At 40.4% G+C, this 27,099-nt stretch overlaps 1 protein-coding gene across 1 annotated transcript in view; it reads left to right on the forward strand.

Annotated features, from left to right (window-relative positions):
* The first annotated feature begins 438 nt into the window (after nucleotides 1-438).
* The window catches only part of LOC101829652 (solute carrier family 22 member 19), a 54,864-nt gene continuing 28,203 nt past the window's right edge, over nucleotides 439-27,099 (forward strand). Inside the window, exons 1-4 of the mRNA XM_005063885.4 lie at nucleotides 439-952; nucleotides 1,966-2,069; nucleotides 10,802-10,956; nucleotides 11,449-11,617. Of these exons, the coding sequence (XP_005063942.1) occupies nucleotides 551-952; nucleotides 1,966-2,069; nucleotides 10,802-10,956; nucleotides 11,449-11,617 (830 nt within the window). The 5' untranslated portion in view covers nucleotides 439-550. The remainder of the gene's footprint in view (nucleotides 953-1,965; nucleotides 2,070-10,801; nucleotides 10,957-11,448; nucleotides 11,618-27,099) is intronic.

Raw genomic sequence — 27,099 nt, forward strand, 5'->3', positions numbered from 1 at the left:
AGGAGCCGCTTGTACTGAGGGAGACCAGTCCAGGGTTTCTATGAGACCAACACCTTGTCCTTGCTCACCCTGTAGCATCTGAGCATGTATTTACAACGGGAACTCATGGGCACTGGACCTGAAGCCCACAGCAAAGGACAAGAACTGTTCCATATTTCATTTGCTTTAATTTAGCTTCCAATTCTTTTCATTGATTTTATTAACCAACTTCTGAGTTTGGAAAATTGCATATTCTGTAAAGGACTGACAGGCTAGCTCTTGCTTATTTTCACAGCCTTTATAGATCAGTGTCTACAGATGACCATGGAACAGTGCACAAAGTTTCTCACAAGGTAAATATTTAACAGATTCATTACAGAAAGCAACTTAGCAGTTGCTTGGTGACTTTAAAGGAAGCAACTCCCCAGCTAACCCTAACTCATCAAGGGAAGAGGGACATATTAAGAAGGGTTAGGATCTACTCCATAGTGAAACAGAACTTGTTAAAACCTTTGGCCTCACCTAGGAACAATTGTTTTTGTCTTCCCTTGAACATAGTTTTTTGTCTTCAATGGCCTTTCAGGATCTCCTGGATCAAGTTGGCAGCCTGGGGAGATTCCAGATCCTTCAGATGACTTTAATTTTTATTTGCAATGTCATAGTAGCTCCTCATTCTTTACTGGAGAACTTCACTGCAGCTGCACCCAGTCATCGATGCTGGGTCTCCATCCTTGACAATGACACTTTCTCTGATAATAAAAGTGGGATCCTGAGCCAAGATGACCTCCTGAGGATCTCCATCCCTCTGGACTCCAACCTGAGGCCAGACAAGTGTCATCGTTTTGTCCAACCACAGTGGCATCTCCTTCATCTAAATGGCACCTTCTCTGGTGTGGCAGAGCCAGAGATAGAACCCTGTGTGGACGGCTGGGTGTATGACAAAAGCACCTTCCTCTCCACCATTGTGACTGAGGTGAGTGGCTTCATTTCCTGTCATAAATTCATGATGGGTGTTTAGCAATAGTATGAATAGTGCACATATTTTGAGCTTAGATTTAATCTTCTAGCCAATATTGATCACTTATCTATTAAATGTGAAACACATATTCAATGAGTCTAATAACTTCAAAAAATGAAAAGGACTTACTCTTCTGGTTATTTCACTCTAGGGGATGACTATAGTTTAAGAGGTAATTCTTACGTGTCAAATAAGTTTAAGCAAATAATTCATGTGCTTTTTAAGTAAATATTACAAGTCATTGTTTATTTTTCAACTTTGATTTCAAATAAGAAATATTTAGGAGATTTAACAAAGCCATAGCGGGCTGTCTGGGAGTACGGCTCACTGGTAGAATGCTTGCATGTCATGTGTGAGCCCAGGATTCAATTCCTAGCACTCTGAGGAGTCTCAGTATTTTTCCTTCTGTGATAGGATAGAATGGAGTTGTACACAAGACCTTGGGCTCCAGCTTCAGTACTGTCAATACATCTGTATCTAATGTATATCTCTATCCCATCTATCTATCTATCTATCTATCTATCTATCTATCTATCTATCTATCTATCATGCATGTATGTATGTATGTACGTATGTATATCTATCTACTTACCTGCCTATTTAATCTAATAAAGTCAGTGCTCAAATCTCAGCTCTCAAAGTGGTATGAGAGGCCATCTGAGCTCAGGTATGGAATCCAGTACATTTTAAGGCTCTAAAATTATTGCAGTATATGGTCAAGTTTGAGAATTTCTTAGCATGGGTTGCAAGTCAGCAGTACACTCTATAGAACTAGGTCCAAGTTACTAGGGGAACGTTCCTGGATCCAGGTGTGTTTAAGCTGAGACCAGGATTATAGAAGTCAGGTGGTATTGAAATGGGAGAGGAGTTTAGGGGCTGCTAGAATGAAACTTGAGGGCCACATTAATGCGTTTTTGTATAGTCTGACAGGTTATAAATCTTATTCTGCTGGTTTTCATGTCTTTCAGTGGGACCTGGTGTGTGAATCTCAGTCACTGGATTCAATAGTAAAGTTCCTATTCTTGACTGGTATGTTTGTAGGAAATACCCTATATGGCCACTTAACAGACAGGTGAGTGTCTCTGATTTATGACTCTTTCTCTGAATGAGTATTTTAGTTACCTGTGAATATTCATTCATTGTGAAGTAGCCATTGCAAATTATATTCTTCTAGCTGTACCTTTGGTCTTAGAGAACCACAAACACAAATGGAAATTTTGGTCAATGTGATGAGTGCTGTTTGAATAGAAGTTTATGTGTTGTATGGACACAGGAATAGCCTCTCCATGAGATACGGGGGTATTTCAGGATGGGGAGTAGACAGAAAGTGTCACAGCATGGTTAAGAAATATGAGAAACATAAACAGGAAACCTTTCTTGTTCAGCTATTGATTAACGCAATGTAGTGTCAATTAGATGTACATTCCTGAGGTCTTTTCTTTTCATTACATCAGGTATATTGCCCTGTAAATTGTGGTAGTGGTACCAGGAATAAAAAAAACAAAAAAAGAAATATGAGAAACAGTCAACTATGGGAATGAGACAAAGATGTTCAATGTGATGTTTTAATCCTATTTGAATGTTCAAATATAGAAAACAGCATTGACACTCTTGCCAGGGGAACTGTGCTTTCTTCATCCTGGACACTGCACTGAGCAGCTGTGGTGCACAGAGAAGGGACGTTATGTCTCCACTTCTCAAGCACAATGATGGTGGAATGTCCTTTGACACCTGTGGTGCCATTGGTGAGTTGGGAAGCTATGTCTGTCACTTTTATTTTTGCTTCTGCCAAAGACACTTTCAGGCATATGAAACAATTCATCTCATGACAATTGTCGTCACAGTTTGTGGTGTAACTTAGATCTGGTGCCTGAAGAAACACCTCTTTTTAAAGAGATGACCATTTCTGTCAAGCAAGTTCTGCCGTTTCCTTTAGCAGAAGCGGCACTCACTGGGCCCTCAGACAGCACACAATTCACACAGCATCCTTGTGCCTCTTTATTTTAACTTTAAACATTTAGTATCGCTGGATATATATGCACATGACCTGTATGTATGCACACTGTATGCACATCACGTGTGCGTGCGTGTAAGCATGTGTGCCACGACTTGCAATGTGAAGATTAGAGGCCAGCTTTATGGAGTCAGTTTTCCCTTTCACCTCTGCGTGGCAGCTGGAGACCACTGAGGTTGCCAGGCACAGGCAGCAACTGAAGGGGCTTTGCATCTTTTTTATAAGGTTGCTAACGCCTTTCCTGAGGGTTCCACTCTCAGATTTTTAAGAAAGAGTATCTTTTAATTGTTCTTTGATGATTTCACAGTTGTCAGCAATATATCTTTTACCCATCCCAACTGGCCCTCTCTCCTCCCTTTCAGGTGCCCCAACAAATCCCTGTCTCTCCACACATAAAAGAAGTCACCACAGTGCTAGGGACTCTTAAGACATTTGTGTGTGTGGGTGTTTTGCCTGTATGTCTGTCTGTTCTCCATGTGTGAGCCTTGTGCCAGCGGAGACCAGAAGGTGTCAGATACCCTTAAACTGGAGTTAAAGATTGCCATGTGGGCAGCCAGTGCTCTTACCCACTGAGTCATCTGCTTAGCCCCCACGGTGTTTCAAACAAAGTGTGTTTGTGTGGTTTTTCTTCCTCCACACCCCACCCCGCACTCTCTATCTCTCCTCTGTTGCTGCCCCCTATGTTCTTTTCCTTTTCATGTCCCATTGTCTTTTTCCCACCCTCACCTTCCCCATCACCATGTACTTGGCCTCTTTTCTGGGTTTTTCAGGCTTTACTCACATTTATAGCTGTTTACATATGAGCATTATAGGTTATGATCCTCATGTATGGGAGAATGTGCAGTTTGTTCTTTCTGGGATTGAGTGACCTCACTTAATTTTATTCCTTATGGATCCACCCATTTCCTGTACATCTCAAGTGTGCATGTACCACATTTCCATTATTGGTTCATCTGTTGACAGACAACTCGGCTGATTCTGTGTCCTCGCTATCACACATATAGCAACGATAAAAGTGACGAGCAGATGTCTCTGTGACCGGGTATGGAGCCCGTTGGGTCCATGGCCAGGAGTTATATAGTTTATTTTATTTTGTTTTTGTTTCGTTTCGTTTTGTTTTTTGGTTTTTTTGAGACAGGGTTTCTCTGTAGCTTTGGAGGTTGTCCTGGAACTCCCTTTGTAGACCAGGCTGGCCTCAAACTCACAGAGATCCGCCTGCCTCTGTTGGGGTTAAAGGCGTGAGCCACCAATGCCTGGTGGCATTTTAAATTTTTAAAGGAACCTCCCCACCAATTTTCATATTGGTTGTACTAGTTTGCACCCCCACAAACAATGAATAAATGTTTCTCTTTTCCTACATCATCTTCAACATTTGTTTTCAATTTTCCTGATGTTAGCCATTCTGCTCAGGGCATCCCTACTCTCAGTTAACAAAATCTGAAAGGTACCTCTTAGTACTGTCAGACCAGATAGTGACTTTCCAAGTATGAGTCTTGGAGGCACATCAGACTGTAGCAAATTTGCTTTTTTTTTTTGGTTTTTCGAGACAGGGTTTCTCTGTTGTTTTGGAGGCTGTCCTGGAACTCACTTTGTAGACCAGGCTGGCCTCGAACTCACAGAGATCCGCCTGCCTCTGCCTCCCGAGTGCTGGGATTAAAGGCGTGCGCCACCAACGCCCGGCTCTGTAGCAAATTTGTAATCTGCTCTTCATGGAAGAGTAAAGGCCAAGCAAGGAATTTTGGTTGGGAGTAATGTTCACTCATATATCTCAAGTCTTGAGATATATTCTGTTTTTTTTGTTAATTACTGAGAGTAATATTAAAATCTCTCACTTCACTAAACTATTTTTTCCTTTAACTTTGTGTTTTTGTTGTATGTATTTGAAAGTACTGCTTACATAAATGTAAATCTGAGATTCAGCATTATAATTTGTTCTTCCTCTTCTCAATGAAGACTCATTAAAATATTTATTCATCTTATTATTTGTGGATTGTCTTGTTTTATTTATTTTGGGGTTAATACAGTGTTCCCAACACCAGGGATACTGAGGATGATGAGTAAGGAGACTGGCATCTAGGTATGAGGTAACCTGACAAGAGGCAGGACGGGGTCAGGGAGAACAACCAGGCTGGTTTCAGGAGGGTCTAGCTAGCTCCCACAGAGCTCCCCTCTGAGGAACATTCAAGAGGTACCTTTGCCTGTAATTAGTGTGTTGTCAACTTTGTGAGTACTTACACCTTTATACGTATTTGTATATCTAACTGTAAAAGACTGAATTGTGGGTAAAGACAGCTTCCAAGAACGCATCTTCCTTGCCAGGAAGGAAGACACCTAAAGACCATCCCGGGGAAGGCAAGCAGTAACACGGTATATCAAGACTTCTAAGTTCAGATATTGGAGGCAGACTTTCACACTGTTGCTTTTTTTTTTTTTTTGAGGAAGTATCTCTGTATTAAGATGCAGAGTCCTTGGTATATGAGCCCAAAAGTGCACCCTAGGTTTTTTTAAAAAAGGTATTTGTGAATAAAATGAAGCAAATATCTTGGCTAGAGATGGCTCAGTGGGCACAGGTCCTACCAGGCAACCCTGATGAGCTGATTTTGGTCTCTGGAATCTGTATAAGGGCAGGAGCTCTGAACATCTACTACACCATCTCTTCAGCCCCAGTGCTGCTTATTTTCTTTTTTCAAATATCTGTTATTTCAACTTTTATTGAGCATTGCTTATTTTGAACTATGATTAAGATAAACTTTGGCTTCTCGTTTTATCTAGACACAGTGTGAATTACTTTCCCTTAGAAGACAACAACCAAGCTTGTTGGGGATGGAGGGAATGTGGGAGGACGGATCTCCCACAGTGTCTCACTACATAGCCCACCTTAGCAAACTCTATGTGTGTTCCAGAATAGTCTTCAGATAATAGTCCTCATGCCTCAGTCTTGTATCTGGAATTGCCAGTATGTACTACCACACCTGGAAAAACATCTGTTCCAATATTAGTCTGTCTAATATTAACATAGCCTCTTCATCCATCATATTCTTTTAGGAATATATTTTTTACTAACTTTTGAGAATTTCAAATGTATATATGATATATTTTATCATATTCATTTCATTCCCTCCTAACTCTTTTCAAATGTAGTCTCCCAACTTTGTGTTCTCCTCAATCCCTTTTAAAAATAAGCCATTTATTTCAATTTGTGCTGCCCTGGGTGTCAGGCCATTCACTATAGAATGGTCCAGCTACTAGAGTCTATAACCTTAAAGAAAACCGAGTCTCCTTTCTTCAGAAGCCATCAGCTGTTAATTGCTTCTCAGTTATGGAAAAGGACTCATGAACTTTTCCCCACTTCATGCTGAAGAATTGGCTGGCTTGATCTGTGATGGTTTGGTAGTTAATCGCAGCTGCTGCAAGCTGATGGGTGCAGTGTCCTGTTAAATCTAGAAGAGGGTTCTGGCTTCTCTGGGGTTGTGGATTTTAGGCTGGGTATCTTTTGCTTTGTGTCTGGTATCCACTTATGAGTGAGTACATACTATATTTGTCTTTCTGGGTCTGGGTTACCTATCTCAGGAAGTTTTTTTCTAGTTCCATCCGTTTGCCTGCAAATTTCAAGATGTCACTGTTTCTTACCACTGAGTAGTACTCCATGGTATGTATATACCGCATTTTCTTATTCATCCTTCAGTTGAGGGCATCTAGGCTGTTTCTAGGTTCTTTCTGTGTTTGTGAACAGTATGAACCCTGTTCCAGGAAGATAGAAGCAGATGCAGAAACCCACAACTAACCATTGGGCCAAGCTCCTGGAGTACAATCAAAGTGAGGGAGGAGTGACAATATGAACAAAGGAGTCAAAACCATGATGGGGAAACCCACAGAATCAGCTGACCTGAGCTAGTGAGAGAGCACTGACTCTGGTCTGACAAATGGGGAACCTGCATATGAATACAGGTGACAATGGTGCAGCTGGGGCAATATATGAGGCCACTGGCAGTGGTTCCAAGACCTAACACTAATGCACAAACTGACTTAGTGGAGCCCATTCTCTATGGAGAGATACCTTGCCCAGCCTAGTGGGGGGCTTTGTCCTACCACAACAAGATGATGTAACAGACTTAAAAGACTTCCTAGAAGAGGTCTTATTCTCTCTGAGGAGAAGATTGGAGGTGGGGGAGGGTAGGAGGAAGAGGGAGGAGAGGAGGGAGGGGAACTGGGATTGGAAAGTTAAAAAATTAATAAAAAATGTGTAACAGGAAAAAATATAAATTTCCTTGCTAGTTCTGGCCAATAAACTAGGACAATGATTAACTCTGCATAAATTCCTAACCTCAGTTTCTTGGTATGTGTTTGTAACCTGAAGACTCAAAGTTCAGCCAACTAACTTTTTATGTTTGGTCCTGAAATTGCACAGGTGACAGGGAGCCATTAATCAATATTTAGAAACAAAAATGCCTTTTGCTCAGATATACTGAGGGGAAAGATTTTCAACTGGCCAGGGCTACAGAAAATAGTTCAACTTTGTAGCTCCAAGAAAGAGTTACAAGTTTTTTTCTTTATTGACTGGGGTTACACAAAGGACAGAAAATACATTTTGAGATTTAAAAATGCTATGTTTTGGGAGTGCCTGTTGATCACTTTTCTTCCCTTTACCCTAAGAGCTAATTAACTTTAAGATCTTGGTTCATTAGAAATTTCACAGTGTAAAGTGAATCTTCAAAACAAAGAAGAGGGGAAGAGGTACCCCTGGTATTCCAAGGTTACACAGAGAAACCCTGTCTTGAGAACCAAAACCAAAACCAAAACCAAACAAACAAAAAACCAAAACAAAAAAAAAACCCAAAAAACAAAAAACCCAACCAACCAACCAACCAACCAATCAAAAAAGAAAAAGAAACAAAGAAACCAACAAACAAACAAAAAAACCCACCAAAAAACCCAAACCAAAACAAATAGACAAAAACCCAAAGAGACTCTGAAGTGAGGCAAGAAGCACTTTTATACACAGTGACTCTTTTAAATGTTAACATCTAATGCCCTCTCTTAGTAAGAGGTCATACAGGTATGCTCCATATTAGTGGCTTTCCTCATCTTTGTTAACAAACTCCTGACAAGAGAAAATTAAGAAATGATTTTTTTCAATTTAAAATTTTAATATTTGAGAGTTTTATACACGAGTACAGCATTTATATCACATATTTACCTTCTTCTCTAGCTTCTCCTGTGTTCCTCAAACTATCTCTTTAGTTATTCTTTTACATATACTCACATCCACAGATAAACATAACCTAAGTTCTACTGTATGTGTATGTTTAGGGCTGACACGTGGGATTGGATAACTTATTAGGAGGTCCATCACTGAAGAAGACTGGTTCTCCTTCTCTTAGCAGTCACTAATTGCCTATAGCTCTTCAACTAGACGTGGCATCTTATGAGATAGTTCCCATCTATATTGGCATGTCAACTTGTGCTAGTCTTATTTGGGTGACCATATTCTTCAGATCTTACGGGTACAACTCCTGTTGTATATAAAAGACACTATCTCACAGTAATCATTCTGGCCCTCTGGCTTTTATAATCATTTTATCCCCTCCTCTGTGATGCTTCCTGAGCCTTGGTGGTTGCATTGTAGATGCATCAGTTGGGGCTGAGCACCCATGACCAGATGTTCTCTGCATTTCGTTTTTGCACATGCTTGAGGGTAGAGTCATCATGTTGGAAAGACATGACTGAATGAGGGGTTGGAGACTATGGTGACAAGGGATAGAGGGTATCTACTTGAATACTGCAGACGAGGAAGTGGAGAATAGATAAGGATTGGTGCCAGGCTTTCTCCTCAAAGTCTTCAGAGAAGCACTTCCTCCAATGATGCCCCATATTCCAAAGGTTCTAGAACAGGACCAGAAACTAGGGACTATGGGTTTCAACATTCTTTTTCTTTTGTGCAACTTTTTTCTGTTTGTTGGGATACCTATATATCTCTGTTTGTACTTTTAGTTCATTTTTCTAGTTGCTATGTAATGCTTCACAGGGGGAATCCATGAGTGTCTTGAGTCACCTTCTATGAATAGGTAACTAGGTTACCATCAGAGGTTTGTTATCCAAGAAGTGTAACATTTAATAGTTTTAGAGATGTGATGGGGGACGTCCTGTGTATATGTCAATAAAGCACTGTTGGCCAATAGGGAACCAAGATAGGTGGGACTAGGAGTCCAGGAGGACTCTGGGAAGGAGAAACACAGGAAGTCAAGATGTAACGCCATGGGGTAGGAAGCCCGGAAACCTCTCCGGTAAGAGAAATACTAATTATGGGATAAATACTTAAGTCAGAGCTAGCCAGTAAGAAACAAGCAAGGCCAACAGCTTCATAATTAATATAGCCTCCTGTGTTTTCATTTGGGACTGATGTGGCTCTGGAACCAGGCTGGCGGGAAGGCTTCCCTTTACAGAGATGACTCTTTCCTGTGAGAATACATATGATTTAGATGATGTTCCCATATATGCATTGTTTTGACTAAGTGAAGACTGTCACTTTATCATTCCATCTAACACACCACTTTTTTTATTCATTCCTTGTTCTAAATTGAAGCATAAACTTAAGAATTATATGTTGTATAGACGTGCATACAATTGAATGTATAACTAATGCCATAATGTCAGTATGCCGTTGAGAGTAGCGGATACCACAGAGTGGTTCATCAGTTACCGCACTTATTTAAAGTCAGTGCACATGCTTTTATTCAACTGGCCAGAAAGATTCCCCTTCTGGTTGACAATTAAACTCTGAATTTTGACTTTTTGGATCTTCCTGTCTTGTATTTGTTCACTCTTCATCTGGCTTAATTATTTCTCTCTTCTCCTTCTCCTCCTCCTCCTCCTCCTTCTTCTTTTTCTCCTCTTCTTCCTCTTCCTCCTCTTCTTCCTCCTCCTCCTCCTTCTTTTGAGACAGGGTTTCTCTGTGACTTTGGAGGCTGTCCTGGAACTCACTCTGTAGACAAGACTGGTCTCGAACTCAGAGGTCCACCTGCCTTTGCATCCCAAGTGCTGGGGTAAAAGGCGTGCGCCACCACTGCCTGGACATGGTTTAATCATTTCTTTAGACCGTTGTACTAGTTCTTATGCCTGCCTTGTGACTTAAAATATTTTTTTATTAATTTATATTTTTACATTCCAATCCCAGTTCCCCCCCCATCCTCTCCTCCTGCTCCCTCCATCCCCACCTCCTATCTGCTCCTCGGAGAGGGTAAGGCCTCCCCTAGGAAGTCTACTGAGTTTGCCCCATCATCTCATTGAGGTAGGACCAAGGCACCCCCTCCTTGCCCCGTGACTAGGCCGAGCAAGGTGTCTCTCATATAGAATTGGCTCCAGTAAGTCAGTTTGTGCATTAGAGTTAGATCTTGGACCCACTGTCAGTGGCCTCATATACTGTCCCAACTGCACCATTGTCACCTATATTCAGGGAGTCTAGTTCGGTCTTATGCAGGTTCCCCATTTGTCAGACCTGAGTCAGTGATCTCTCACTAACTCTGGTCAGCTGATTCTGTGGGTTTCCCCATAAGATCTTGACTCCTCCCTCACTTCAACTGTACCCCAGGAGCTTGTGCCAATGGTTAGGTGTGGATTTCTGCATCTGCTTCCATCTGTTTCTGGAACAGGGTTCATACTGTTTACAAACACAGAAAGTAGCTTTGCAGGATAGGCACTCTTCGTTATTTTTTGAATATTTGTCATTTTAAAGTGTCTTCGATTGGTATGCCAAATGCATTGTTCCCACAATCTAATCTCCTCTCCCTCAGGTTTGGGAGGAAGCTGGTCTTCAGATGTGCTTTAGTGCAACTGGCTGTCAGTGAAACCTGCGCGGCATTTGCTCCCACATTCCTCATCTACTGCTCCCTGCGCTTCCTGGCGGGGATCTCTCTCTCATCCCTTCTGACAAACAGTAGCTTGCTCAGTAAGTCAAAGCTTTTGATGAACAGTTTCTTTTGTTTTTTATTAAAATTTTTATTTTTTATTTTACATATCAACCCCAGTCCTCCCCTTCTCACCCCCACACCTACTCCTCATAAGGGGTTAGGCTTTTCTTGGGTAGTCAACAAAGCCTGGCACACCAAGTTGAGGCCGAGGCAGAACCAAGCCCCTTCCCCCTGTATCAAGGCTGAACAAGGTATCCACCTCAGAGAATGGGCTCCAAAAAGTCGGTTCATGCCTCTGGGATAGGTCCTGGTGCCACTGCCAGGGCTCCCCAACAGATAAGTCATGTAACCTTCACCCACATTCAGAGGGTCTAGTTCGGCCCCATGCAGGTTCCCCAGCTGTCAGCCCAGAGTTCGTGAGTTCCTGCTAGCTAGGGTCACCTGTCAATAGGCATTTTCTAAGTTTGGTTTTGACCTGGGTGTCCTTCCCACCTTAATACGAAGTCAAGATTCATTTTCTTTTCTTTCAGCGATAGAATGGATAAAACCTAAATTCCAAGCCACGGCCACAGCACTGTTATTATGTGCTGTGGCAATTGGACAGCTCACTCTGGCAGGCCTGGCTTTTGCTATTCAAAACTGGCACCACCTCCAGCTGGTGATGTCTGTGCCAGTGTTTTTCCTGCTTATACCCACCAGGTAGGAGCTTCCTTTCTCTTCTGTGCCATGGAACCCTGGGATGACAATGCGCATTTGGAATCAGGACAAAAGAAATTCATTTGTCCATGGTCTACACCCTGTGTGCTCCTCTTTGTATTTTGTGACATGACGATAAGCATGACTCTCAGATGAACCAAGGAAACTGAATTAAACTTAAATTTAAGATCATAAGTATTTTTATAAAATTATATACATGTGTGATAAGAGATATTATATTAAGGAGGGTTCATTTTTATATGAAAATTCTAATTGTGAGTTCTGATTTTTTATTAATAACTGGATAAAACGTATCACCTTATATTCATACTATGGATAAATAAATACTTTTTGAGGAAGTGTATTCAGTACATACATGCTATGACTATTAGATATGGTATATTTAAGAAAAATGTGTGTTATTTGATATTTAAATTTTATTATGCATAAGTTAACTTTATTTACTAGGAAAAAACTACATTAAAAAAGAGAGCGTTGCAATGAATCCTTACCAGAATGTTCTTGGTCTTTCTGTGTGTCTTTGCTACTAAGCTTTAATTACTCAGGTTATAATAGAATTTTTGCAAAAATATTTCATTTTATATTTGTATTTGCATAAGTGGATTTAAAAAGAAAAACATTTTGGAAAATTTTGTCACATTCATCTTTGCAGGTGATATGGATAAAAGACAAGAAGTAAATTTATTCTCACTGTTTAATGAAAGAAGAATATTACATGGTTTCTTTAGTTTAAAATGCAGGGGACTGGAGAGATAGCTCAGTGGTTAAGAATTCTGGATTCTCTTCCAGAGGACAGAGGTTTGATACTTAGCACCTACATAGTAGCTCACAACCACCTATCAACTCCAGTTCCAGAGAATCCAATGCCCTCTTCTGGCCTCCAAAGGCACCAGGCATGCATGTACACAGAAATACATGCAGGCAAGACACCCTTCCACATAGAGTAAAACAAATAAAAATAAAATCTTAAAAACAGCTGTAGGCAGAATGAACCACTCATTTTGTTTGTTCTTTACATCCCTTTCTTTTCATGTTTTTATTTTAATTTAATTAAAAATTATTTTTAAGACAGAGTCTCACTACACAACTCCAGCTTTCCTGGGACTTGCTTTGCAAACCATCCTGGCTTTGAACTCACAGAGAGCCACTGGCCTCTGCCTACCTTGTGCTAGGATTAAATGCGTGTGCTGCAAATCTGTCTCACTTTTTTTTTTTTTGGTTTGAAAGTTTAAAATTCTTATTATCTATCTAAATAGAATGTATGTATCTCAAGTTTTCAAAACGTTTATTATTCTTTGAAGTTTTCATATATACATTGTATACATGAATAGAATGCATCTGAATCACATCCATCCCTTATTTTCTCCTTCCAGCTCCCACCAGGACCCCAATAACAACTTCACGACTTTATGTACTATTTATTTACTTACATATTTATCCCTCTGAGTCCAGTGAGCACTACATTCGTGCTCATGGGTGGGTATAGGGTCATCCACTGGGTTATGATAGGGGAAGCTGTTAGTGGCCACACTCCTAAAATAACTTTTTCTTTTTTCCTAGCTCTCAGCTGCCAATAAACCCTCAGCTAGAGCTGGAACCCGAGGTGCCCATGCCCTTTCTGCTAGAATTTTTAACTGGCTTGATCTTGTGTGCCATGCACGCTGAGAGGGAAGCTTTTCATAGCTCTCCTTTCCGCCTTCCAGTTCTTACACTCTTCCCATCCCCTCTTTCACAGCATTTTCTGAACACCGGGTGTGTGTGCGAGAACGTGCGCATGAATGTGTGCATGGGTGTGCCTGTGCGTGTGAGTGCGAGTGTGTGTGTGACTGGGAACTCAGCCACTTATTCTCAGCAATCTGTACAGTTACGATTCTCTACAATAACCACTGCCCCCTGCGTAAGAAGTTTGTTTAACTAAGGTTGACAGCAGCACAAAATATGGATACAAATGTGAGTTTGACAGTCTGAGAATACAGCAAAAATAACAATACTGCTTCACAAAAAGAGTCTGGAAAGTATTAGTGTTATTTCTTTGAGATTCTGGTAGAATTCTGTGCTGAATGCATCTGGCCCTGGAGTTCTTTAGGTTGGGGTAATTTTCATTAATGCTTCAATTTCATTGCTGGCTGTGGCTCTGTTTAAATTACTTATTTCATCTTGGTTTTATTTTGTTATGTTTCATGCATCTAGATATTTGTCCATTTCTTTTAGATGTTCCAATTCAATGGACAAGAGATTTAAAAATATGTCCTTATGATTTTCTAAATTTTGTTTGTATCTGTTATAATGTTTCTCTTTTCATTTCTAATTATCTTTATTTGGGTCATTTCTCTCATTTGGTTATTTTGGCTAAGGGGTTGTCATTATTGTTTGTCTTCCTAAGTTTTTTTGTTTCATTTTCTTAATTTTGGCTATCATTTCCATCTACTGTTTTTCCAAGACCTTAAGATACACTGTTAGCCGGGCGGTGGTGGCGCACGCCTTTAATCCCAACACTCGGGAGGCAGAGGCAGGCGGATCTCTGTGAGTTCGAGGCTGGGTTGGACCAACAGCCTCCAAAACAATACAGAGAAACCCTGTCTCAAAACCAAAAAAAAAAAAAGACATACTGTTAAATTATTAACTTGAAATCTCTCATTTTTTTTGATATAGGCACTTAGTACTATAAAGTATCCTCATAGGACTACCTTTATTGGATCCCATAGGTTTTGGTATGTTGTGTTTTTCTTTAAATTAGAAACAATCTTATTTTATATATCAGTCCCAGTTCCCTCTTCCTCCCATCCTCCCATGCCCCCTCCAATCCCCATCCCATCCCTCTTCTGCTCCATAGAAAGGGTGAGGCCTTCGATGGGGGATCATCAAAGTCTGTCACATCATTTGGGGCAGGGCCTAGGTCCTCCCCCATGTGCCTAGGCTGGGAGAGTATCCCTTTATGAGGAATGGACTCCCAATGTTCATTCATACACTTGGGATAAATACTGTTCCACTACCAGAGGCCACATTGACTGCCCAGCCTCCTAACTGACACCCACATTCAGGGGGCCTGGTTCTGTCCTATGCTGGTTTCTGAGCTGTCAGTGTGGGGTCCATGAGTTCCCCCTTGTTCAGGACAGCTGTTTCTGTGGGTTTCCCCAGCCTGGTCTTGACCTCTTTGCTCATCACTCCTCCCTCTCTACAACTGGATTCCTGGAAATTGGCTCAGGGCTTAGCTGTGGTTCTCTGCGTCTGCTTCCATCAGCTACTGGATGAAGGCTCTAGGATGGTATATAAGGCAGCCATCAATTTCATTATAGGGGAAGGGTATTTAAAGTAGCCTCTCCACTATTGCTTAGATTCTTAGTTGAGATCATCCTTGTATATCTCTGGACATTTCCCTAGTGCCAGATTTCTCTTTAAACCTATAATGGCTCCCTCTATTATGGTATCTCTTTTCTTGCTCTCCTCTATTCTTCCCTCTACTCAATCTTCCTGGTCTCTGTCTTCCTCCCCCCTTCTCCCTTTCTTTCTCCTAACTCCCTCTCCCCCATGCTCCCAGTTTGTTCAGGAGATCTTGTCCCTTTCCCCTTCTCCAGGGTACCATGTATGTCTCCCTTAGGGTCCTCCTTGTTTTCTAGCTTCTCTGGTGGTGTGGACTGTAGGCTAGTAATACTTTGTCTAATATCCATGTATGAGTGAGTACATACCATGTTTGTCTTTTTGTGACTGGGCTACCTCACTCAGGATGGTTTCTTCTAGTTCCATTCATTTGCCTTCAAATTTCAAGATTCCATTGTTTATTTGTTTTTTCCGTCTGAGTAATATTCCATTGTGTAAATGTACCACATTTTCTTTATCCATTCTTCAGTTGAGGGGCATCTAGGTTGCTTCCAGGTTCTGGCTATTACAAATAATGCTGCTATGAACATAGTGGAGCAGATGTCCTTGTTGTATGAATGTACATCTTTTGGGTATTTACCTAAGAGGGAAATTGCTGGGTCTTGTGGTAGACTGATTCCCATTTTCCTGAGGAATCGCCATACTGATTTCCAAAGTGGCTGTACAAGTTTGCACTTCCACCAGCAGTGGAGAAATGTTCCCCTTTCTCCACATCCTCTCTAGCATAAACTATTGTTGGTGTTTTTGATTTTAGCCATTCTGACAGGAGTAAGATGGCATCTCAGAGTTGTTTTGATTTGCATTTCCGTGATTGCTAGGGATGTTGAGCACTTTAAGTGTCTTTCAGCCACTTTAGATTCCTCTATTAACAGTTCTCTATTAAGTTCTGTAGCTCACTTTTTAATTGGATTATTTGGTGTTTGGGTGACTAGCTTCTTGAGTTCTTTGTAAATTTTGGAGATCAGCCCTCTGTCAGATGTGGGGTTAATGAATATCTTTTCCCATTGTGTGGGCTACCTTTTTGTCTTGTAGATAGACTGTGACCTTTGCCTTACAGAAACTTCTCAGTTTCAGGAGGACCCATTTATTAGTTATTAATCTCAATGTCTGTGCTGCTGATATTATGTTCAGGAAGTGATTTCCTGTACCAATTCTTTCAAGGGCACTTCCCACTTTCTCTTCTAAGATATTCAGTGTGATTGGATTTATGTTGAGGTCTTTGATCCATTTGGACTTAAATTTTGTACGTGGTGATAGACTTGGATCTATCTGCAGTCTTCTACATGCCAGCATCCAGTTATGCCAGCACCATTTGTTGAAGATGCTTTCTTTATTCCATTGTATAGTTTTAGCTTCTTTGTCAAAAACCAAGTGTTCACACATGTGTGGATTAATATCAGGGTTTTCAATTCAATTCCATTGGTCTACCTGTCTATTTTTGTGCCAATACCAAGCTGTTTTCAGGACTATAGTTCTATAATAGAGCTTGAAGTCAGGTGTTTTTATTTTCAATCGATCTTAGGAATTAAAAAAATTCCTTCTTGATTTCTTCCCAGTCATCATTCTGGTTTCATGAATTTGTGTACTCTGCAGTTTCTATTGCTGCTGATACCTAGCTTTATTCCTTTGTGGTCAGATAAACTATGGAATGTTTGCTTAAGTTTGAGGTTTGCTTTGTGTCCTAATATGAAACTGATTTTGCAGAAAGTTCCATGGGTTGCCATTACAAAGAATGTATGCCATTTATTGTTTGAGTGGAATGGTCTGTAGATGTTTGTTATGTTTATTTAATTTTATGTAATTTAATACTAATTTTTATTTAGATTTTTACATATTAACTCTTAACATTTATAGCATGCTTCTGCTTTAAACAGAATACATGAATATATTAGACATAAAAGAAAAAGCTTAGCACATTAACAATGGCTATATTAGTGAAATTAAGAACAATTTTAAGACTTTGGAGATTCCCCCATGAAGGGCCTCACCCTCCCTGGAGAGTGGAGTGGGGATTGCGTGAGTGGTTGAGGGGGTTGGGGAAGACGGGGGAGGAGAGGAGGGATAGGGAGCTGGGATTGACTTGTGAAACAAGCTTGTTTCTAATAAAAAAGTAAAAATAAGTAAAACCAATTAAAAAAAGAACAATTTTAATGTTTTTTCTTTCCTAAAATAGATTCTCTCTTCCATCTTTTGTATTCTGTTGGTGATGTTTATGTCTGTAGTTCCATGTAAATGGAGTTCTTAATTGGTCTAAATAATAAAAACCTGGAATCAGATATAGAGGAAAATGATGAGAGAAGAAGTAGCCACCTTTACCTCATTAGCTTCCCTGAGGAAAAAGGAGGGAGTTCCTGTTTCTTCCTACTTATATCCTCTCTCTCTCCTGCCGTCTCACTTCCTGTCTCTGCCCAGCCATCTCACTTCCTGTCTGTACAGACTGGGTTAGCTAGTGGCAAGCTCTGTCCCCTGATCTTCAGACAAGCTCTATGTGTACAAGCAAGACATCACCACAGTTCTACCAGAAATTCAAAAATCGGCTTATACCAATTCTCCTCAAAGTATTCTACACAATAGAAGCAGAAGGGTCTTTGCCAAACTCTTTCTACGAGGCTTCAATAACCTTGATACCCAAGCCACACAAAGACACAACTAAGAAAGAGAACTTCAGAGCAAATATTCCTCATGAACAAAGATGCAAAAATACTCAATAAAATACTGGCAAATTGGATCCAAGAACACATCAGAAAAATCATCCACCATGATCAAGTAGGTTTCATCCCAGGAATGCAGGGATGGTTCAACATAGGAATATCCATCAATGTAACCCACCATGTAAACAAGCTGAGAAACAAAATCACAAGATCATCTCACTAGATGCTGAAAAAGCCTTTGACAAAATCCAACACCCCTTCATGATAAAGGTCCTGGAATGATCAGAGAAGGCAGGAACATACCTGAACATAATAAAAGCTATAGACAACAAACTAACAGCTAACATCAAATCAAATGGAGAGAAACTCAACATGATTCCTCTAAAATCAGGAACAAGACAAGGCTGTTCACTCTCACCATGCCCCTTCAATATTGTGCTTGAAGTTCTAGTCAGAACATTAAGACAAGAAAAGGAGATCAAGGAGATACAAATTGGAAAGGAGGGGGCTGGAGAGATGGCTCAGAGGTTAAGAGCACTGACTACTCTTCCAGAAGTCCTGAGTTCAATTCCCAGCAACCACATGGTGGCTCACAACCATCTATAATGAGATCTGGCACCCTCTTCTGGCCTGCAGGCAAATGATAGCTATCCAGAAAATTGTCCATTTCCTTTACATTTTTGAATTTTGTGGAGTACAGGTTTTCAAAATATGACCCGATGATTCTCTGGATTTCCTCAGTGTCCGTTGTTATGCTCTCCTTTTCATTTCTGATTTTGTTAATTTGCATGTTCACACTCTGTCATTTGGTAATTTTGAATAAAGGTTTGTCTATCTTGTTGATTTTCTCAAAGAAACAACTCTTCGTTGCATTGATTCTTTGTATTGTTTTCCTAGTTTCTACTTTATTGATTTCAGCCCTCAACTTGATTATTTCCTACTCCTGCAATGTGAATTTGCTTCTTTTTGTTCTAGAGCTCTCAGTTGTGCTGCTAATTCTCTAGTGTGATTTTCCTCCAGTTTCTTCGTGTGGGCACTTAGTGCTATGAACTTTCCTCTTAGCACTGCTTTCAAAGTGTCCCACAAGTTTGGGTATATTGTGTCTTCATTCTCACTGAATTCTAGGAAGTCTTGCACAAACACTGAGATCGACAATTAACAAATGGGACCTCCTGAAACTAAAAAGCTTCTGTAAGGCAAAGAACACAGTCAACAAGTCAAAAAGGCAGTCCACCGAATGGGAAAAGATATTCACTAACCCCACATCTGACAGAGGGCTAATCTCCAAAATTTACAAGGAAGTCTTTAATTTCTTATTCCTTCTTTGACCCAGGAGTGGTGCAATTGCGTATTATTCAGTTTCCATGAGTTTGTAAGGTTTCTGCAATTTGTGTTGTTGAATTCTAACTTTAAAGCATGGTGATTTGATAAGATACATGGGGTTATCCCAATTTTTTGTACCTGTTGAGGTTTACTATGTTGCCAAGTCTGTGATCGATTTTTGAGAAGGTCCCATGTTTGCATGGAATGTTCTATAGATGTCTGTTAAACCAATTGGATCATAACTTCTATTAGTTCTTTTGTTTCTTTGTTAAGTTTCTGTCTGGTAGTCCTGTCTAGTGGTGAGAGTGGGGTGTTGAAGTCTCCCACTATAAGTGTGTGAGGTCTTATGTGTGGTTTGAGTTTTAGTAATGTTTCTTTTATGAATGTAGATGCCTTTGTATTTGGGACATAGATGTTCAGAATTGAGACTCCATCTTGGTGGATTTCTCCTGTGATGGGTATGAAATGACCTTCATCTCTTTTGATTGATTTCAGTTTAAAGTTTAGTTTGTTAGATGTTAGAATTTCTACCCCTGCTTGTTTCTTGGGTCCATGTGATTGATGAAAAATCTTTTCCAAACACTTAACTCTGAGGTAATGTCTATCTTTGAAGCTGAGGTGTGTTTCTTGTATGCAGCAGAGTGATGGATTCTGTCTTTGAATCTCTTCTGTTAGCCTGTGTTTTTTTATGGGCGAGTTAAGACTGTTAATATTGAGGGATATTAATGACCATTGATTGCTCATTCTTGTTTGTTTTTGAATGGTTGTTGTTGTTGGAATTGTATGTGGATTTCCACCCATTTTCTCTTTTGGCTGTTGGTAAAGTGGGATTATCTATTGCCTGTGTTTTTCTGGTTATAGTTAACTTCCTTGGATTGGAGTTTTCCTTCCAGAACTTTCTGTAGAGCTGGGTTAGTATTGTTTAAATCTGGGTTTGTCATCGAATATCTTGTTTTCTCCATCTATAGTGATTGAAAGCTTTGCTGGGTATAGTAGTCTGGGCTGACATCCATGGTCTCTTAGTGTTGGTAGAATATCTATCCAGGACCTTCTGTCTTTTAGAGTGTCCATGGAGAAGTCAGATGTAATTCTGATAGGTTTGCCTTTATATGTTATTTGGCCTTTTTCCTTTGCTGCTCTTAAGAGTCTTTCTTTATTCTGTATGTTTGGGGTTTTGACTATTATGTGGCGAGGGGACTTTTTTGTGGTCTACTCTATTTGGTGTTCTGTAAGGTTCTTGTACCTTCATTGGCATGTCTTTCTTTAGGTTGGAAAAGTTTTCTTCTATGGTTTTGTTGAATATGTTTTCTGCCCCTTTGAGACGGGTTTCTTCACCTTCTTCTATACCTATTCTTAGGTTTGGTCTTTTCACAGTGTTCCACATTTCCTGGATGTTTTGTGTTAGGGATTTGTTGGATTTAAGATTTTCTTTGGTCAATGAATCTATTTTCCTAGTGTATCTTCAACACCTGAGGTTCTCTCTTCTATCTCTTGTATTCTGTTGGTTATGCTTGCATCTGTAGTACCTTCCCGTTTAATTTTTTAGAGACATGCTGGAGCATTGTCCATCTTAATGTACAGGTATACCCATGATGGCCATAACTTCTAGCAAATGCGTGATTACTGAATCAACCTTTTCTGAACTGAAAGCAGTTTCCCATTGAATTCTTGAATAGGTGTCAATGGTGTGGTGTTAAGAGAAGATTTTCCTTTGCTAGCTGCTTTGGTTTATCCCCCGCCAGTCGCCTGGGCTCTGCCGCGCCAGCCTGGTTCTAGATCCGCATCAGTCCCAAATAAACACACAAGAGGCTATGTTCATTATGAAGCTGTTGGCCTTGCTTTTTTCTTACTGGCTAGCTCTGACTTAAGTATTTACCCCATAATTGTTAATCTAAGTATGTCTCTTACCGGAGAGGTTTCCGAGCTGCCTACCCCAATGGCGGTTACATCGCGACTCTCTTGTGTTTCTCCTACCCAGAATCCTCCTGGATTCCTAGCCCCTCCTATCTAGGTTTTCTATTGGCCAGACAGTACTTTATTGACAAATGCACAGGCAAATAACAGGACTTCCCCAACAGTGTGGTGTACGTATTTTAATTTCCCAATTTCTATAAAGCGGAACACATCCATCTGCCAGATTTCATTCCTTTGAGTACCCTTGGGGTTACTTCCTACAGGTAGTGGAGTTTGGTTTTATAAAGAACAAGTATGACATTTCCTTATAATATTCTTGGCTTATTGCCACATGATAGAAAAGTCTTTTTTTAAACATTTGCTATTGACATGATTCTTTTAAAATGGAATTCTGAGTCCTCCAGAACATTTTCAATCAACAGTTGACCAAATTCTTTACTACCTGGCAGACTGGCATGGGATTGGATGTGTTATACATACATACATACATACATACATACATACATACATACATAATTTCTACTTCTGATTATTTCTTGCAACTGAATAAATAATAAAGTCAATTCTGTATCTGTATCATCTGGTGTAAATTCAGTGATTTCAGTATGCAAAAAACTCTTTCTGCATATTGCAAATCAGTAACTACGTTGAGAGGTTCCAAAAAATACATTGACACCATGAGAATAGCATATAATTCTGACTTTTGGACAGAATTATAAGGACTTAGATCCATTCTACTTACCTTTTCTGATTTATAACCTGCCTTTCCTGATTTATTTGCATCGGTATAGAATGTAGGGGCTCCAGAAATTGCTGTTTCCCATGCAATGGGAGGAAGGATCCAGCTAGTTCTCATTATAAGTTAAATTCTCTTGCTTTTGGGATATTTGTTGTTAATCTCTCCCAAAAAATTTCTGCAAGCTTTTTGCCAGGGTTCACTTTCTGCCCATAATTTGTCAATTTCATCATTATTGAAAGGTACTACAATTCTGGTGGGTCTATTATTGCTACTTGACAAAGTTTCATTTTTCCTTTTAGAATTAACTCTGAGACCTTTTAAATTTTTTTACTCTGTTTATGTGGCAACAAGATCCATTCTAAGATAATATCTTCCTTCAGCATTAACATTTCTGTAGGCAAATGCTTAGAGGGTAATATGACCAGAATGCAGTTCAGCTTTGGATCCACACAATCCAAATGTACATTCTGTAATTTCTCTTCTACCAAAGTCAATTCTGTTTCAGCTTCAGCTGGTTATATTCTGGGACTATTTAGGTCCTTGTCATCCTCTAAGGTTTTGAACAAATTACTAGTTCATCAGAATTTACCCTGACAGATAGGAAATATCTTCTAGCAATCTTTGAAAGTCATTAGAGGGTCTGCAATCGATCTCTCCTAATTTGTACGTTTTGGGGTCTAATTTGTTTGTAAACCTATTTTATAGCTTACATAATTAATAGAATCTTCTCTTTGTATTTTTTTCAGGAGCAATTTGTAATTCCCATCAAGGCAAAATTTTCTTTACCTCTTCAAACATTCTTTCTAAGGTACCTATATTTGAATGAGCTAATAGGATGTTGTCCATTTAATGGTAAACTATAGATTGAGGAAGTCGCTTATGTATCATTTCTAACAGCTGCCATACAAAATATTGGCACAGGATGAGACTATTTCACATTCCCTGTGGGAGAACCTTCGATTGACATCTCTTAGCAGGCTGGGAATTATTAGTAGGCCCCATGAAGGCAAAATTTTCTCTCTTACAAAAGTATAGTGAAGAAACAATCTTTTAAATTGATAACTATGAGAAGGCAAAGGGATTCCAGACTGTGGAGAGCCCATTGACTGAATCACCTTTTTCCCTATTTCTTTTTAATAATAAAGACAGGAGACTACCATGGGTTGGTTGATTCTTCAATATGCTCAGTGTTTACTTTCTCCTATACCAGCTTTTCTTTTTTTATTATTTTAATTTTAGATAGCTTGTTTTACATGTCAATCCCAGTTCCCTCTCCCTCCCCTCCTCCCGCACCCCCTACCATCCCCCCCAGCCTCCCACCCTATTGCCATTTCCTTCCACATAGGGGATATCTAGAGTCTGTCATTTCACTCAGGGCAGGGTTCAGGCACTCCCCTAAGAGTTCAGGCTGAGAGAGCATCCCTCGTTGTGCTATGGACACACGATGTCTGTTTGTATTCCAGGGATAAACACTGGTCCACTGCCCAGGGCCCCATAGGTTGCCCAGGCCTCCTCACTGACACTCACATTCGGGGGTCCGGATCAGTCCCATGCTGGCCTCCCAGCTGTCAGTCTGGGGTCCAAGAGCTCTCCTGTGTTCAGATCAGCTGCCTCTGCTGGTTTTTCCAGCCCATTCTTTGCCAATTTGCTCATCGCTCCTCTCTCTCTGTCACTGGGTTCCTTGGGTTCAGTTCAGTGTTTAACTGTGAGTGTTTGCCTCTGCTTCCATCAGTCACTGGATGAAGGCTCCCGGATGGTTATAGACATCAAGTTCATTATCAGGAATGGGCATTCGAGGTGGTCTCTCCACTATTGCTTAGCTTGCCAATTGGTGTCATCCCTTTAGATCACTAGAGGTCACTCTGGTGCCTGATCTGTCTTCTAACCTATGATTCCTTCTTCCCCCTATTCTACCCCCTCCCCACTCAACCTTCCTGTTCCCCCATGACCTACTCAGGGGGGGAGAAGAGGAAGAGAGAGTAGGTCATGGATTGTTATCTTAATGAGTATAGAATGACCTACTTTTCACTTCTGACAATTTTTGGTTTGAAGTCTGTTTTGTCAAATATTAGAATGTCTATAAATACATGCTTGTTGGGTTCATTTGTTTAGAATCCCCCTTCCCACCTTTTTATTATAAGGTGATATCTCTCTCTCTCTCTCTTTTTTTTTTTTTTTTTTTTTGTTTTTACGAGACAGGGTTTCTCTGTATTGTTTTGGAGGCTATCGGTCCAGCCCGGCCTCGAACTCACAGAGATCTGCCTGCCCCTGCCTCCCGAGTGCTGGGATTAAAGGCGTGTGCCACCACCGTCCGGCTAGGTGATATCTCTTTTTGCTTTTAAGTTTTGTTACTTGGAAGCAGCAAAAAGATAGATTCTGTTTTCTAATCCAATCTGCTAGTCTATGTCTTTTTTTGGGAGTTGAGACCACTAACATTAACATGAATTTTGTATATTTATTTCTGTCATTATTTGTTTTGTGGTGTTTTCTTAGACCTCTTCAGAGGAATTGTTCTGAAATTGTTTATTTATTCCCTTTGACTTCTTGTGTATGTTCATTCTTGTCTTCAGAAAAAATATTCCTTCTAGTGTTTTCTGTAGAGCTGGCTTAGTGGTCAGAAATTCTTTAAACCTGTTCTTATCATGAAACCTTTTAATTTCACCTTTTATTTTAATAGATAGTTTCATATTTGTAAATATATATATTTATATTATAAATTTTAATAGATAGTTATAATATTCTTGGTGGATAATTGTTGTCTTTCAGAAGTTGGAATACATATTTCCAGACTCCTTTGGGTCAAAAAGTTTCTGTGAGATGACCAGGATTACTCTGATGGGCTTGATTTATAAGTTATGTGACTTTTCTCTCTGTAGCTTTTAACATTCTTTAGTCTATGCTTTCAATGTTTTAACTACAAAATGTTGTGGGGCACTCCTTTTCCTGACCTTGTCTATTTGGAGTTCTGTGGGCCTCTTATACTTGGATGACCATTTTTTTCCCGTAGGTTTAAGAAATTTTCTGATATGAGTTTTATTGAAAATATTCCTTATGCCTTTGTTATGGTGTTATTCTTTGTCTGTGCCGTTAATCTTTCCATGGTGTTGCAGAGCCTTTCTACTTTCTGTTTCTATTTCTTTTTCAATTTACCATTGACCTTTACTGAGGAATCCGACTCCTTTCATTGCCTTCCGTTTCTGACACTGTTGCCAATGAGTTTGTATTTGGTTTATTGAGTTTTCAATCCTAGCATTATTTCAGTTTTGGTTTCCTTCAGTAATCTTGTCTCTATTTTCAAACCTTGGGTTGACTTCTGTAGTAGCTAGTTTTCTATTGCTATGATAAAACACCATGGCCAAGGCAGCTTACAGAAGAAAGTGTTTATTTGGGTTTATGGTTTGGGTTTAAGGATTCTTCATTGTTGGGGTCTCTGGGGACCCCCTGTGTTGAGGTCAGAGAGGGTAGAGTACACAGTTAGCCTGTCCTGGAGCCTCCCTGGAACCCGGAGACAATCAGAAGCAACAGGGAGCCGAGTCAAGCAGGATCTTGTTTATTGTTTAACAGCAAAGCTCTCCTAAAGTTAAAAAAAAAATAAAAAGAACACAGAGCGGGAAAAGTATTAACCAGTAATTTTAAAGGTATTCCTATTAAGTATCTAGTGTCCTATCCTGTCTTGGGCATGGTCTGCGTGCCTCGCCTCTGCAGTTTCCGCCCAGCGCCATCTTATAATGGTTATCAGCGTGGGCCACTTCTGGTGAAACATGATCTGCTCTCTTCCACAGTCTATTATAGGCAAGGTGGCTTCTATCAAAAACTGAGGGCTCACCTCTCAAATTACAAATTACAAGCTAAGAGAATGAACTAGAAATGATATGAATACTTAAACTGTCAAAGCCCACCCTCAGTGACACACTTCCTTCTGCAAGGCTGTATCTCCTAAACCTGTTCAAACAGTGCCACCAACTAAGGACCAAGTGTAGGCATTTTGGATGGATTGGATGGGACAGGTATTCTGGCACTCGGGAGTCACAGAATACTGAGTGTTACACAGCTCAGACGGGAAAGTATACTGGAGCTTGGAAGCCAAGGACTACCACAGGCTGCAGTAAGCATAGCAGCTTACAGCCCTGCCTCAGGGAAAGACTTCCCCATTGTATCAGCTCTGCTCCAGCAGGAGAGGGTCTTCCATGGGGGGTGTTTGCCCAGTGTAGCAGTTTTGCTCCAGCAGGAAAAGGTTGCTCCGGCAAAGTTGCTAGGGGAGAGTGGAGAGAGGAGTGTGAGAACAGAGTGTAACAACTCCTCTCTGCCAGGAGAAGATTTCCAGAGTTGAAGTGTTACAGCTGTGCTCGCTCTGCTCTGCCCAGGGTTGTCTCTGCTCCGCCACAAAAGAAGGTCTTCACCCAAAGCTCATCCAAGGGATTTATTGGGAGGAAAGAAACAGGAGAGAGGCTGCCCTCTGCCAGAGTGACAGAGGATAGCCAGGCAGCAGGAACAGCCACAAGCTGAACAGACACAGGGTTTAGATAGGGCTTCCAGGCTGGGGATTGGTCAGATTTCAATGCTGAGCTCAGACTAGCTAGAGCTCCTGCTCAAGGATTGGTTAGTTTTCTGCACAGGGTTAGGGTCAGATTTGGCTCTGGTTTTAGGGTCAAAGTGTGTTTCTTTCTCTGGTGCTTTTTACCCTTTTGGCTCTAGTTTTAGGGCCAGGGCGTATTTCTTTCACTGAGTCTGATTCCAGGAACAAAGTGTGTTTCTTTGGCACTGGTTTCAGGGCCAGGGTATATTTCTTTGGTTGTGGTTGCAGGGCCAAAGTGTGTTTCTTTGGCTCTGCTCAGGGTGTGTTTTTTTGGCTGGTCCCTTTTCCCTATACCAAGAATGCAAATGCTTGAGACTACGGGGGGGGGGGGCATCTTACTTAAGACACCTCAAGTTCCTCATTTCATTCATCTTTTTGTTTTTGTTCCCTTGGAGTATGTTTATATTTATGTCTCCTTTGAATTGTTTAAACGTACTTATAACCATTCCCTGAATTCTTTGTCTGGTAGTTCTTCCAAGTCATTTTCATTAGCTGTAGTTGACATTTTCTTTGAGTCACCAACCAGTTCCCAAATAAAGACACAGAGATTTATTATTAATAATAAATATTCTGCCTTAGCTTCGTCTTGCCTCACTAGTTATTTTAACTTACTTTAACCTGTTTCTATTCACCTACATTTTGCCTCAGGGCTCCTTACTTTTCTTTCATTCTGTATATCCTACTTTTCTGCTTCCTCTGTGTGTGTTTGTCTGGCCCCTGGCATCTCCCTGTTTTATCCTTTCTTTCCACGAGCCTAAATTCCTCCTCCTCCTGACTCTTCCTGCTCAGAAGTTCTGCCTATACCTCCTCTGCCTATACCTCCTCCCTCACTATTGGCCATTCAGCTTTTTACTAGACAATCAGGCAGGCCAGGTAAAGCAGC

This window comes from Mesocricetus auratus, unplaced genomic scaffold, assembly GCF_017639785.1.
Source record: "Mesocricetus auratus isolate SY011 unplaced genomic scaffold, BCM_Maur_2.0 Super-Scaffold_4256, whole genome shotgun sequence".
Classification (NCBI taxonomy): domain Eukaryota; kingdom Metazoa; phylum Chordata; class Mammalia; order Rodentia; family Cricetidae; genus Mesocricetus; species Mesocricetus auratus.